This window comes from Oryzias latipes, chromosome 17 (assembly GCF_002234675.1).
Source record: "Oryzias latipes chromosome 17, ASM223467v1".
In the NCBI taxonomy this organism is placed as follows: Eukaryota; Metazoa; Chordata; class Actinopteri; order Beloniformes; family Adrianichthyidae; genus Oryzias; species Oryzias latipes.
In genome coordinates, this window is record NC_019875.2 from 4,002,477 (window position 1) to 4,017,711 (window position 15,235).

The 15,235-nt window shown below is 38.9% G+C and overlaps 1 protein-coding gene across 2 annotated transcripts in view; it reads left to right on the forward strand.

Moving 5' to 3' along the window:
- Window positions 1-15,235, forward strand: part of st6galnac5 (ST6 N-acetylgalactosaminide alpha-2,6-sialyltransferase 5) — a 71,302-nt gene that overhangs the window by 47,879 nt on the left and 8,188 nt on the right. For both annotated transcript variants that reach the window (XM_011486046.3, XM_020710697.2), the window contains exon 4: window positions 10,623-10,730. In XM_011486046.3, coding sequence (XP_011484348.1) covers window positions 10,623-10,730 — 108 coding nt within the window. The remainder of the gene's footprint in view (window positions 1-10,622; window positions 10,731-15,235) is intronic.

Here is a 15,235-nt window from a genome sequence, read left to right on the forward strand (position 1 = left end):
TTCTGTGTTTAAACAGTTTATAGTTCTCTTCGATGTTATGTCTGCAGACATTAGATTCAGGTCCATATCCTTCTTCAGCTGATATCAGCTGCGGTGAAAGTTGAGGTCAAGTTGTCTGCAGGTCAGAACTCTGCTGATGCTGAGTAACCTGATGCTGCTGCATCAGGTTACATCAGACATACAGAGAAAGTGAGGAATCCAGGTGTCATATTTCTTGAAATTATTTGGCTCTTCGGTTTATTACTCCATGTTGTTTCAGACGACCATGATTAAACACTTTTCAAAGTCTTTCATGGTGTTCACCACCAGAACCTTGGACCGGTCCTCTGGACCGAGCGGTTTGACGTAAATCCTGCAGCCTTTAACCCAAGTGTTCTCAATCTGCTTACGCTTCCTGAGAAGCCGTGCATGTTTTGAGATTTCAGCATTCCTTCTGGTCAGATGGTCGTTCAGATAAGCAGCCGAACCTTTCAGGTGTTTCCTTTGGGTCATCAAATCTAGCTTGTGTTTGTGATTCACAAACCTGATGAGGATCGCCAGTTTATCCGTCTCCTTTCTCCTGGGGAGCAGGTGGCAGGTCTTGATGGTATTGAGATCCAGGGAAATCCCTTTAGATGTGAGAAATGAATGTATTTGCTGCTCCAGAGACTCTGCACCGATCTCCGTATTAGCACTGCTAGCTACGCTAGCATTAGCAGTGCTGGCTCCTGCTGTCAGTTTCGCTCGAGGCTTGATTGGTACTCCAGTGAGAATGACATTATTCATCCTTACTTGTTGTTCCACATCGTCCAGTCTTTTCTCCAGAATCTCGACCCGGTTTTCTCGCTGCTCGTTTTGAGCCCGAAATCTTCGGAACTCTTCCATCATTTCCCAAAGTGGCGTTAGCTTAGCCGACACTTGTTCCATAAAACTTTTCAGCGTTTCTTGAATAATGTCAAGAGTCTTTTTGAGGTCTTCATATTCCTGGGTTTTCTTCGGGGGCATGGTCATCTCTTTTTTTGGGGGAAAATCAACCTTTTAAGTAATTTGAAGATAGTTGTAATCGCAGAGAGGCACGCCACGCGTCCTGCTGTGTAACCCGGAACCGGAAACATGTCTTCAAAAGATGTTTACTTAAAGTTTGGGACATTTTTAACACTGGTTTTAGGAGAGTTTATGTTTTTCTGCAGTCTGCAGCAATTTGAGTTGTAAATTTATACAACTCAAATTTACGTATTTATCTAACTAAATGTCAAATTACTCCAATTCAATTAATATTTTTTCCATCTTAATTAATTATATTTCTTGAACTCTCATATGTCTAAGTTTGAGCCGGCAGATATGCTCATTTTTTATAACAACAAAAAGGACGGGAAAAAAATGCAGAGAGTGCAAAAATTCATTAAAGAATTTTTCCGTCATTATCATTACAATCAATGATGGTAGGTGTGCTATATAAACTCAGCATCCTCTCCCTCCCTCTCACTCATGGTGCAGAGACGTCAGCATAGTAGGACAAAATAACTCTGCAAAACATGGCAAAACACAGTAAAACAGCTAAACAACTAAACACATTTGGTCAAAAAGCCACACTTAAACCCAAATCCGTCCAGACAAGCAAAGGGATTGGTATCCCACAATCCCTTGCGGTGCCGATCTAACAGCAGCACCAAAGTTACACCAACTTTATTGAATTAATTTGAATGAAAGTAAAATAACTGTCTGAAAACTATGTGTTATTTTTAAGCTGACTTCACACAAAAAAAGATTTATCTTAACTGAATCAAATAATCAAGTTAGATCAAAGTAAAAAAGTTTATCTTTCCAACATCCATATGTTGTCTTATCACCCTCTCATGGTGGAAAAAGTATTATCTGAGCTTCTTCATCCACTAAATCATCTTCAAATGGACACGCCATGCTGCTTCACTTCTCTGAAAACAAACTAACCTTCAACTAAACCTGCTCCAGACCCGGTTATGTTCAGAGCATGAGTTACTATGGCAACTTAACATATCCTGTAACATACCTCCATTTCTGCAATCGAAAGCTGAGGTTATCAACTTCCTTAGCCTCAAACTTACCGTGGGAGCTAACATAACCTGCTTTCTGGAATACCCCCCAGGTGGTAGTAGAAAAAATTCAAGTAAATTCAAGTAAATTCAAGTAAATTCAATTCAAGTACTCATCCCATAACAGACTCTGGTCGGTGGTCACAGCTGCAGACACGCCCCCTCCGCGCGTTCACGCTGCTCCCTTCCTCCTGCTTGCTTGCACTACCAGACGGTGTTAACCCTTGTGCTATCTTAGATGACCCCAGCCTTACATTGACGTGTTCTCCCTACCATGACAAAGGTGGATAAAGGTGGAAAGATTTCATGTAATCCATGGACACCAGTGAAGATCACAAATCATTGAAGAAAAAAGGTTCAGAGCACTGTCTAGTGGGTCTAGATGACCCAACTCCCAATGTTAAAATGCCTAGGATAGCACAAGGGTTAAAGGCATCACGACAATCATACTGTATACCACTGGTATATGAGAACTGGACTAAGCAAGGGAGACGCCACCCATACAAAATGGTTTACTTCCAGCTCCAACTAAATGAAGTCCATTTAAATACCACCGTGTTGGAACCAGACAACATCTGTGAGCAGAGTATGGCAACCACTTTCACCAATCAGGCGTGAGCTTGTTAAAAGTCCACACCCCTACCACACAGACTCTAAGAATTTGTCACTCAAACGTTTTGAACGTTCACTGTCAGGCCACATACTTTTATTCAGGCATCTGATTGGTCAGTTAATAATTTGTATAACTTGTAAAAAAAAATAAAAAAAATCATGGAAGAAATGAGGATTTTTATGTTCTTCTGACAACTAGAATGACAGAGTAACAGCTGTTTATTTCTCTATAGACGTCTATGGTATTTTGGCTTCTTGGAGCCACTTCCTGTTTGGAACACCAGGGGGGAGGGGTCACTCAGTCCAGTTTTTCACATATAGTCAATGGACCTGATGGGTTAAATCTCATGGAGGGTGGAGTTTAGTTTCTCATGGATGTTCACCTTCCTTGTTAGTCATAATACGGAGGGACAGATGAGCGATTTATGGTCTAAAAGTGGAGACATAAAATAAAAAGATCATATTGAACTGGGTGGGGAAATGTCATGGGTAAAAATCACCTTCATAAAGCTGCTATGAGTCCCTGTAGTGTGAATCAGTGATGGAGCAGAAGCTGTAAACAGGCAGGAAGTGCTGTGGAGGTCAAGTACATATGGGGCCAGAATAAAATCTCAAATTGGTAATCAACCCTGGACCACCTGCAATCAGTGCAGTAACTCAGGCTGAACTTGTCTGCTGTAAACCTCAAACTCGTTATGTTCCTGCACTTAAAAACACACTTAGGTGAATCAGCTGCGACTTCACAGCATAAAAATGCTCAACAGATGCTGCTGCTCGCCCTGATCACACCTGAGGGACACCTTTGTGTGACCTTCATCCCAAGCAGCAGCAAGAAAATCCTTAGAATGAAAATGAAAAGGAATCAGAGCACGACCTGTAGAACCATTCTCTTCATGGGGTTCAGTAAGTAATCAAATAATTTTCCTGGAATAATACAAAAAATAGTGTCTCCTGATAGAAAAGACTTAAGTTATCCAGACCCCTCCCCCTCCCTGCTTCCTTCAAATCCCTTCAAAAGGCAGCAGCTGAAGCTGAGAACTTGACATTTCACACCGCATTATTCATCGGCATGTTCATAAACAAAGAAATGAGGATGACTTCACAAGCGAGATTAGGTGCACGTCTCCTGAGTGAGGCTTACATGCAACCGTCACTGATTGCTTTATGGCATAACGCCATGCTTTGATGTTTTTAATTTGCAAGAGGGAATTTTGTATTTGTGTGTTTTGTAGGATGCGACACCCCAGAGGCTTTGTTTACATATCACAACAAATCAACAGTTTCCAGATAACCTGACTTCTTCATTAAAGGAAAATGAGAAGTCTGCGGCGCGATGACATCACTTTAGCTGCCGCCCAAACATAAGCTAACAAAGATAAAAGTTGGACAAACTGTGTCACCGTTATTCTGTTAATATGATTGTTTGGCTCCACTTCATTCAGTGGACGATGGTTCTTTCTTTTTCTTTTTTTTTGGAGGAAATTTTTAAGTTAATTTTTCTATTTTATTTATGAGGTCCTTTAATATTTTTGACAAATTTGCTCTGAGCAGGAAAGATTTCACTCTCCCACAGGGCCATACTTCAAAAAAAAGCTTCTATTACATTTTCTTTACATTTAATCAGAATCAGAATCAGAAATACTTTATTGATCCCACACGTGGGAAATTTGTTTGTCACCATAGCAACTGACAGCAGAGGGAAAAAAGAATTAGAATGAAATAAAAAAACAAGAACAAAGAAAATGTAGCATAAATGCAAACATCAAAGTAGTAGTATAATTTAAAAAGGTATTTACAGAACAGTGCAGGTAAAAAGATGTGCAAAAGAAATGTGCAAAATAGAAAAAAACTAAATAAATAGATAATAACAATGTGCAAAGGTTATCTTTTGCATTGTGAGTTGTTGTACAGGGTTATTGCATTGGGTATGAATGATTTTTGGTACCGGGCAGTTTAAACCCAAAATAGCCATTCAAATCAAATTGGATCCACACATTTCTGAGACCCCGTCTCATGAGCGTGATCCAAACTTTCCTTAAAACCCATCATTTGTAATTTGGTCCATGTTTTCTGCACTGTAGTTCATCATCATTCCACTAGGAGCAGTAGAATAGCTTTTTTGCTTACTTAAAAATGGCTGCTTCCGTGAAACCTCAAAAACACTTTTGGCGGGAAAACATTTAACGATGTTATGGTGAGGATAACTGAACTATAGTAATTTGTTTTTATAAATAACTACTTGCTGTATTGAAAGAATGCAAAATGTTTTTAAAATTAATTCTTTATAATACAATAACACCATGTTAAAAATGTTCGGATCAAATTAGAGACATTAGGTCCAAAAGGGGCTTTTTTTGTGAACACTCATGTCAACATTATTGTGAACAAAAACTTTCCAAATTGCATAACATTTTGTAATTGATTATATCTACATTTCATAAAAAAATAAAGTTGTTGTGGATTTCCTCAAAGGGTTTAAAAAACATCTTCATTCCCAAAACTGGGGAATCAGTTTGAAAAGGTGCATGAAAATGTGCATAGAATGTAGCAAATATAAACACATTTCATCCTTATTGAATATTATGATGATGTGATTCCTGCATCATTTTACTGTAAAAGCTGCAGAAAACATTAACTAGGGTTCAATCCCAAGAAAAAATGAATGATCTGGTGGACTGTTACAAAAAAAAAACCTGAACTCTGAGTTTAAAACATAAAGGAAAGCATTAGATGATGCTCACTTACTACGCAATTATAGTCAATGTTTTTCTGTTCAAGGCGATGCTAAATTAAGAGGAGTTCTGGATTAAATGGTACATTGCAAATAAGCACACACAAAGGTTTTAATAGTATAATTGAAATCATAATTTTCTGGTGTGGACCTGTTTGTAGTTTAGTACATGCTCTTTTTGGACAGTAGACACAAGTTTCTTTCTTTTATTTGATGACCTTCCACTTGCAAATAGGAACTCCATTCAGTCATTACAGCCAAACTGCCTTCAAAAGACAGCGTAATGTCTTTGCGATTTCTTAAGAATGAAACAAGCAGGCATGGGGAAGAAATGGTTTGGTCTAAATTTAGAGGGAATCAACTGGCGGTTTATAGATAGTTCCTGTTTATTTAAATAAGGTTTTATGTAGGAAGGACTAAATAAAGCCTCTATTGCTCAATGAATGCATGTTTTAAAAAGAGGGTTAGGGTCATCTTCCACTTATGTAACCCTTGTGCTATCTTAGATGACCCCCCCTATCCTTACATTGACGTGTTCTCCCTACCATGACAAAGGTGGATAAAGGAAGAAAGATTTCATGTAATCCATGGGCATGTAATACGTAGTGGCCGTGTATATTTTGCTCATTTTCCACCTATGATATTTCAATCTTTAGTGATACATGCGTGATATACCAGGGTATCGGCCGACGGGACTTTACATGAATTCAGTTTTGAGCTGTTCAAGATTTTTCTCTGGCTGAGAATTACGCGGTTTACATGCATATTTTAGGTAGTTTACACGCATTTGTTACGTAAATCTTGTTCATACTTCTTCTGTGGTTTTTAGATAGTTCATTTGTGATACATTTGTGAAACAGTCACGTAAAGACCACAACCTTTCTGAATATTCCACATATATATTTACCAATTTTCAGTCAAAATGTAGGCTGTATGACACGGGCTGAACACCTAGTGGCTCCATGGAGGAACTTCATCATCCGCTCTCACCTCCATGAAGAAAACCATTCAAGGAAACATTTAAAGCAAGTCTTTTGCAGGATTCTGTCCTGATGTTTATTTCTCAAAACCAGTGAGAAAATGCTTTAGAACCAAGTGAGGCTTCTGTTGCAGATGTGTCAGCGGCAGATGAAGCAACCTGGCTGTTTGTTTCAGGGCTTCTCATATCAGAGCTCAGGCTTTGTTTCAGTGCCTTTCAGTGTTTAAGCCTCAGCTTTAGTGGAGGTTTGTGTTTGTGGGAAGAGAAACTGTAAGTACCTCTGAGAAGCAGCGAGGTGACGAGGCGGCCGGGAGATAAGCAGCAGCAGCTTTAAGGCCCGCCTCCTGACACTTCCTTTGTCACATTGTTTTAAAAAAATCTCTCTTTTTTTGGAGAAACCCAAGAGCCAAAAGCAATTCAGGTCGCCTTGTGTTTGTGTCTGAGCTATGACATTGGAGTCAGTGAAAAGTGTTGGTACTGTTGGGAACCACAACCCAGTTTAACCAGCTGAGAAGAAGGAGCTGGGCTCAAAGGACAGACAGCTCAAATGTCAGAGGCCTCCTTTTACTCCTACAGCCCTGCTTTTGTAGACGATTTGTGTCTTTGAGCATGTCACTCTGTGGGTTGCAGATGTTTGCGTCATTTTGCAGCGTTGTGTTTGAGTTCTGTGCTTTTTCTAGTCATCTGTGTGTTTTTTTTCTTCCAGCTTATAATCTTGGATTTTCCCCTTTTGTATTATATAAACTCATTATTTGTGGTATTTTGTGTGGGGTATTTATAATTATACCCCATTAGCAGATTTGTCTTTGGTTGTGTTACATTTGTTTGTAGTTCCATGCCACGATGCGGCCTTTGATTTGGCTTTTTGCGGTCGTTCTCTGGCTCCCTCTCTTCCTATTTCAGACTCTGTAGCTCATTGTGGTCCATTTATACCATCTAATCTTATATGGGGTAATTCTGTACCCCTTCCAGTTATTAATGCATATTTAATCATCTTTTTACTGTCATTTTGTGGTCATTTAGGGTTACTTTATGGTGAATGTAGGTCTCCCTGCAGTCATTGTTGAGCCATTTCTCTTTCGTGGCGTTCTGGCAGGCGTTCCATCCTCCTGAACGTCTGGGCCAGACACAGCCGTCTGTTTTTCTAAATCGGGCTGGTCACTCTAAAGGAAATTAGTTTGGTGGCTTATTGCCAAAATCATTTCAGCTATTTTGGCTCCGGGGAGTCTTTGCACAATCTCATTCTGTAAACAAATTCCTCGGCTTTGTGCTGTGATTTTTCCAGGATTTCCTGCAATTTTCCCCCCACAATATCGTGTCTTTGAGAGGTGCACAGAATGTAATGAATGTGATTAGTGTGCTGTGAATAAACACAACAAACATCACTGCCGCAGTTATTTCAGGAGGCATTATTTCAATATAAAACAAAGAAATATTCTATTTCTCGGTTTGGTTCATTTTTCTTTATATATCTTCAGATACAGTAAACAACCTGATATTAAGACATAAAAATGCTCATTTATTCAGATCTATTAGAGTCTCAGTTTTCATGTTTTATTTTAACTTAATTACTTTTATTCAACTGAAACTGGAGCATTTATCTATCTAATATGGACACCATCTTCATTATTCAGATTAACATCAGGACAAAAATAAAACATCTTTGACTGGTTCTATTCATACATAAAATTTCATAACAGATAATTTTTTAACCTTCAATTGAGCTACGTTTTGCAGTTTTTAATGCTGTAGTTTTTGTTGTGAAATGTTCTTAAGTACAGCAGCAAAGTGCATCTATGAATTCATAATTCAGTTTAATGTCTAATTCAACACAAATAAACAAAAAAACTGTTAATTTTTTCTACAATCATGACTCTAAATACAAAAACTGTTTTCTCATAACTAGTGAATAAAACTGAATCGATTAAATCTTAATGTATGAGTTTTTACATGAAAAACTAACAAAAATTTAGATTTTGGAAGGACAAAAATAATAAATGGAATGGCCTTAAAATGGAATGGAATGGAAAGGACTGCATTATTGTCATCATTCATGGTGTAACAAGATCATAAAAAAAAAAAAACCCTAAATGTACAAATGTAACATACATACCGGGTGACTGAGTGAGCATCATTAGGGACCCTGATGGACCATGGGTAAAAACTCATGGTTAAAGTCAGTTGTTGGATTTGATTGATCAGTTTTAAATTTACTGAATGGGTTGATTAAAATATTTATATTTATTTATACGAGTCAAAAGGCTCTCTTCTCAATTTATTAGAATAAATATTTTAACTATAGTAAACAAATATAAACCTCTGAATAGATCATCACAAAGCCAAAATAGATATTTATCACCATTTTGTATTTGAATTTCTTTTACATGTGGACCTTATAAACAGCACTTAGTGATTGCTTAATCTGATACGTGTCTGATTCCCCATTTGTAATTTCTGTAATAGTTCACTAGTGAATGCTTTTGTGATTGCCAAACTGTGGTTTAACTAAAGCTGACAGTGCAGTTAAAGTGGCTTAAACTCTGTAAAAGCGGCTGTTTTTCCCCTTATGAAAGTAGTGTTTGCATTCAGCCAAGTGTGTAAAGGTGGGAGTCATATGTTATTTTGATTAACTCGTCATAGGATGTCTGACTAATAAATAAAACAAGTTATTCAAAATCATTAAGATCCAATAAATGCTGTACAGAGCCATACCTCCATACCTGAATTGTATGTCTGGCTGTAGATTCATTGTCACTAATAACCACTTGAAAAAAAGGTGGAGGGAAACTTTCTGTCCATATGAACTTTTTCTTTAGCTTATTTTCGGTCAAACCTCATAGAAGTTCTAAGAAAACAGAAAGGGTTAAAGTGAGCTGTTCTAGCAGCTCAACATCAACATGTTTACAGCAGTAAGAACACGTTTTGAAGTTTGGCCCTATGAGTATTTCGGTTCTGAAAAAGAGAAAAAGAAAAAAAAAAGTCTGTTTCAGTATTTATACATATTTTTTATTAACAAGATTCAAAAAGCCAAAGAAATACAAATACAAAATAATAATAAATAAATAAAACAACAAGACGGGAATAGTAGCGAAGGATTTATTGCTTTTCTGGTGTAAATACTTCTTGATCCTGATTCCTTTCTGATTCCTCAATCTATACTGTGACTTAGAGCCTTGCACAAGAATTCCAACAGACTTCAATGAAAGCTGATGCATACATGGCCAATAAAGAAAACCTTGAATCCTCTAATCTGTTTATGAAATAATGAGTGATGTATATAAGTTTACCCATAACACCTTTTGCTTTTTTAAACTTTTTTTTGGTTTAATTTCTCATATAACTTTTAGAAAGTAACATATCTTTTCCCTTTTTACCCGTCACGGATCCATCGATTGTAAAGTTCTAAAACAACATTTTGTAGGCAACAGTCCTGGTGGCCGTAAGAACCTAAAATCACAAACTTAACTGTTGTTTCTTTGCATGCAATACGTGCAACTTGTTATTTCATTGCCACCAAAGCTTTCTGCACTATGGATTACCTGTACTGTATGTATGAATTTAGAAATAAAGATACTTTGCCTTGAGTTGCTCAGATTTGCTCTCGGCCTAAAATGCTAAAAGGAATTTGTGTTCTTCCACAATAAAACTAAAGTCAAGCTGTGTGGAAGTTGAAACACTGCATTCCGCTTCCTATGCACACATGTTCAGTCAATCATAGAACATTAAAATCATGTTTTCTTTTCCTGCATTTATCAGTTTAACCCTTAAGGTTTTGAATGCAGCTGTGAATCCTGAATCTGACATGTTTTCAGCTGTCAAAGTCCACACCCACGCCCTAGAGAGATCTCTTAGTGCCATGTAAATATCTCTTCCTACGTCCCTCATCACATCTGAAAAACTGTGATTGCTTCTCCTCCCTCTGCCACTTTGCAGCAGGGGCCATTTGATTTCATGCAGACCACTTCTTGATGAAGGGTTTGATTATTTGATGGGGCTCATTTTTATCAGTCAATACAAAGGATGGATCTGTTTTTTAATGAAGCAGTGAGGGCACGTGGGTGATCTTACAGTCAGGAAAATCGACCTGTGGACCAAGACAAATCTTTATTCTTGTGAAATAAATGGATGTGAAATATTCTGACTATCTATCCTTGTTAATCATACGTAGAAGGATAAATCAGCTCTGGCCTTTCTTGCATGAAAAACCCATCTAATTGTCATGTTTCTCCCTCTTTACGCATCTCCTCAGGAGGATATCGAACTCCTGGCTGAGCACGGGCTGGTTCACCATGACCATCGCCCTGGAGCTGTGCGATAGGATCAATGTTTACGGCATGGTGGCTCCCGACTTCTGCAGGTGAGACAGTGGGGCTGAATGTAAATGACAACACCAGCGAAGGGAACGAGCCCCGGCTGAAGAGATTTTCTCAGGCAGAGCTGCGTGTGCGGCTGCTTCAACATTCACAGCAGGACAGGCGCCCGATAAGGAAGATTAAAACTGTAAATATATTCAGGACCCTGATAATAAAGTTTCAGTGTGGCAGGAGGTGTTGGTGGAATACATAAATTGTGTGTTTAGAAAAAGATGGTGATTGTGGGGGTTTTTTCTACCTTTTTTTTGTATTTTATAGTCTGCTTTCATTCCCCACCTGTCAGCTTTAGTTTCTTTTGCACTTTTGCTTTCTGAGGCATCCAAACAACAGGTCTTTTAATTTTTTATTCGCTGCAGTGCAGTAAAAAAAACACCCAGTCCAACTGACTGACACACAAAGCAGGCTCAGCTTTTAAAGCTTTTTTCCACTGCCTACATTTTGCGCAAATTGCACGGATGAAAATAGTCATACGTGAATATATACATATGTGAAAAAAGTGAGAAAAGCTGTGGTCTTTACGTGAAACTTTCGAAGATGTATCAGGAATGAACCGCGTTAAAACCACAGAAGAAGTATGAATAAACCACGTAAAGAACATGTTAATCAACGTGGAACAGTGCAGGATTATTTCACTGTTTATATGCCATTCATTAGTAGTTTGTGCATTAATGACGTAATTTTAATATGAAATGTGCCCCTTATACGTGATTTGAAACGTATATATCGGTGGTACATGCGTGAAAAGTCTGTTAAGCATACGTGGAACGGTTGTGGGAAGCCACAAATGTGTGTATGCATCTCGCAAAAATGACAGAATTGTGTAAGGTTTACTTAATAATTATATATAAACTACAAGAAATACGCATAAACTTTGCAATTATCAACCAAGCAAAAAATTTTGAACAGCCCAAAAACGAATGAAAAAGACCCATCGGCCGAAACCTTCGACAAATGACAAACGCAAGAAACACGTATGAATTCTGTATGTATCCAAAAAGACTTAAATGTCGTGGAAAATGCAGAAAATGTAGGTAGTGGCTGTCTGACGCATCATTTACTTAAACAGTCAACTTTGAAATGTGGATTTGCTAGCATCAGTGCATGAACCGATCTCAAAAGACATCCATATTTGACGTGGATGTCTTTGTCAGAGAAGATAGCCCCACTGTGTCCACTCATCCCAGCAGACATGCACACGTACGTGTGCGGGTCTGCGGTCAGATGGTGAGCACAATCTGGATTTCAAAGCAGCACCATTGAGCAGCCTTGAATTTTCTCTGTGTGATGGAATTGGCTCCAAATATCCATTTTTGATTGTTCTGTCCCACAGCAGCCCCTCCTGGACGGAGAGAACAAGGTAGTTCTCGCAATTCTTCTTTCGTATTGCGAGTTGAAGCAGAAATTTGACCCCCTTCACATTCTCAATACCCACCCAGCAAGGCCAAGTGGGCCCCATGTGGTTTAGAAGTGATCACAGTTTCACACAATATGGGAAAAGAAAACTTTTATTCAAGCGATCTTCATAGAAATTCCCACACAGGCCACCTGATTAGATCTACAACCACAACCCAAGTTTTGTTGACCTTTGACCTTGGAAGAGGCTGCCATCTTGAATTAAAAAAAATCCCCTTTGGAATGCTCTACAAATTTAAACTCCACCTAGGGAATTCAATCTATTTCCTCCAGCATCATTTATAAGATACTTAGGAAAAATGTTGGAAAAAAGGTTCTGGAGCGGCGCTAGCATGGCGAGCTTACAAATGTGCCGTTTCCCTGTTGCTCACACATTTTTTACCAGAAAACTACGATGACCGTTTGGTACATGGGTGGTTGGCTCAAGCTGAACAAAACGATAGAACAAACATCATGAACGGAATGTGGGCGTGGTTGACAAATAGCCTTAGTTGCCAAGAAAATCCAAAAGTTTCCTTTTGGCGATTCTTCTAAAAATTACACAAACCTGATCGTCACCGCCAGGTGACGACAACATTAAATGGTTTCTATGGAGATAAAACCAACTGAAAAACTGCCATTTAAAAAAAGATGTGGGTCATTTTTTTCAATGAATTTGTCACAAGCAGCTTTAACCATAATGGCAAAAGGGGCGAGTGAGGGGCGTGTAACAGCTGCTTAGCCAGTAAGGGTGGGTCAAAAGAGGGCGGCAAGGATTGGGCAAGCTAGTAACTGCAGGGCATAAAATGATGCTTGAAACTCCTCTTTTTTTCACAGTAAAAGGAACAAATCTAAGTCAACAGCTTTAAATTAACCTTGACAGATTTGAAAATCTCTGCTCCAGCGTGTCATAACGTCACAGGAAAGTGACAGCCATGAAAAGATTGAATGTAATAAAAAAATGCGGGTAAAATATAGTCTGCAAAGGTCATTAATCCAAGGGAAATGTCAATTCAGATGTACTTATATATTACTAAAGTTTCAGTCATCTATAAACCTTTCTTTGAATGCAGGAAACCTCTCGGTTTGTGTGTTCTTCAGTCCATAAAATAAAGACTGTTAACGTGCTGTTAGCTAGGAGCCGCTCTGAAAAACAAATGGAGCTTTAGAAAGCGTGTTCAAGTTTAAAAGGGCTGCTCTTTGCTCCTCTGAGAGAACTTTGTAAATGTTTCCGGCTGTGGAGAGCTGCAGGGGGAAACCTGACTATAAAAGAAATGGCAGACACTGTGGTGGATGTGGGAGGGACTGAAATACTGCAGTCCTTTTGTCCGAGGATGTCATTAGTCAGGTATTGTATTGGCACATCCTACAAGATTTTACCCTATGAGTACACACAACAAACCTTTAAAATAGCAAAATCACGACCAAAGCTTTTGATTGATTTAAGAATAACGCAGAGTCGACTTCAGCAAAGTCGACTAAAGTCCAGAAATCTGAAATCTGTCTCCAATATTAAAAACATTTCTTCAAACGTTTCAGCAGATGTCTTTCATTCAAATGGAGCATTTATTTTTCAAAGGCCAACACTGATTAATTACTAAATGCTTTAAATGATGCAACAAATTTCAAATAAAAGCAGCTCTTTTGTGACTCCAGCATCTGGCCTTCATGTCTGAAGATGCAGAAGGTTTCTTGATGTCTGCTTTTGCCAATGTTGACTTTTTGGACAAACATGTGAACACATCACAGTGTTTCCCAATTCAGAGGACTTTGTGTCTCAGTCATTGATCCACTCTTTCTCTTAGAAAGATAGAGTGTGCATTTTTAAAAGTGACAATTTTTTTCCCCAAGTTTTGAGGTTATCTGTATGTAATCTGGGGGATTTCACTGATCAAACAACCAATCAGATACTGAAGCTGTTTTTGTAGAGTTAACAGCGTTTTCTCTAAATCCAATCCATCAGTACAACCATAAAACAACACACATTCACACGAGCTTTCCAAATGTGTAACCCTTGTGCTATCCTAAGCACTTTAACATTGGGAGTTGGGTCATCTAGACCCACTAGACCAGGGGTCGGGAACCTTTTTTGCGAAGAGAGCCATAAACGCCACATATTTTGAAATGTAATTTCGAAAGAGCCATACAATAATGTAGTGTCCCTTTCCCACAGTGAGGCACGGAGACTTAACCTCTTTTAAGGTTCTTTATTCTGGTTACTATAGACCGCAACAAACGCCGTACAACTAATTCAGCAACTTCTGAATCTCTCCAGCGAGATGAGAGCGCTTCTCCCAACTTTATATTCCCCTGCTCCCGCTCCAGCCCTCCCATTTCCCTTATTTGGCCCATAGCTGAACCCCATTGGTCCAAATTACCTAACAACAGGCTGAGCGACAGAACTGAGAGCCAATCAGATCTCGGCTTGATGCGTTCCATGAACTCCAGAACTTTTAACGCGGCCCAACAGCCATCCAACTCAGTCCGCGACAATTTGTTTAAAACTAAATATACAAATGAATGTGTGCATTTGATGTAATTTCAACATTTTTAAATTACAATAAGTCTGTGGATTCTTTTTAATAACATTGTTATTCTGTTGCTAATAAATGATGAGTATTTCTCGTGGTAGTTCTACTGATTGTCTAGTCTGGTTGATACATGGTGAGTTTCTGCTTCATGCAGGCGTTGAGACTTTAAACGTGATCGTAGGTCTGAATGTTCTGTAGATGTGACAAAGACTGCTCACATGCAGACGGGGAGCCAAACACACACTCACACGCTGCAGTGAGTGACGGGCAGCGGGTTTTACGTTTTTACAATCCCTGCGCGATTCACCTGCTGCCTGTCCCCACAACCCCTCAACCCCACCCTCTGCTTTCTTCCTCACACATCCCGTCCCCGCATCTGCGCGCTCTTTCTCAGAGACGGGAGCGCACAGTTTTAGGCACGGCAATTCACAGGTTTTCCGCTGGCACAAACTCTGTGAAATAATAGATAATAGTAAACTGAAAGTGCTGGCGCAGATTTCTCTCTCCAAGCACCGCTACTACTGCGCGCCTCTGGCATCGCATCGCGCCGAGGACTGGTCTAATGA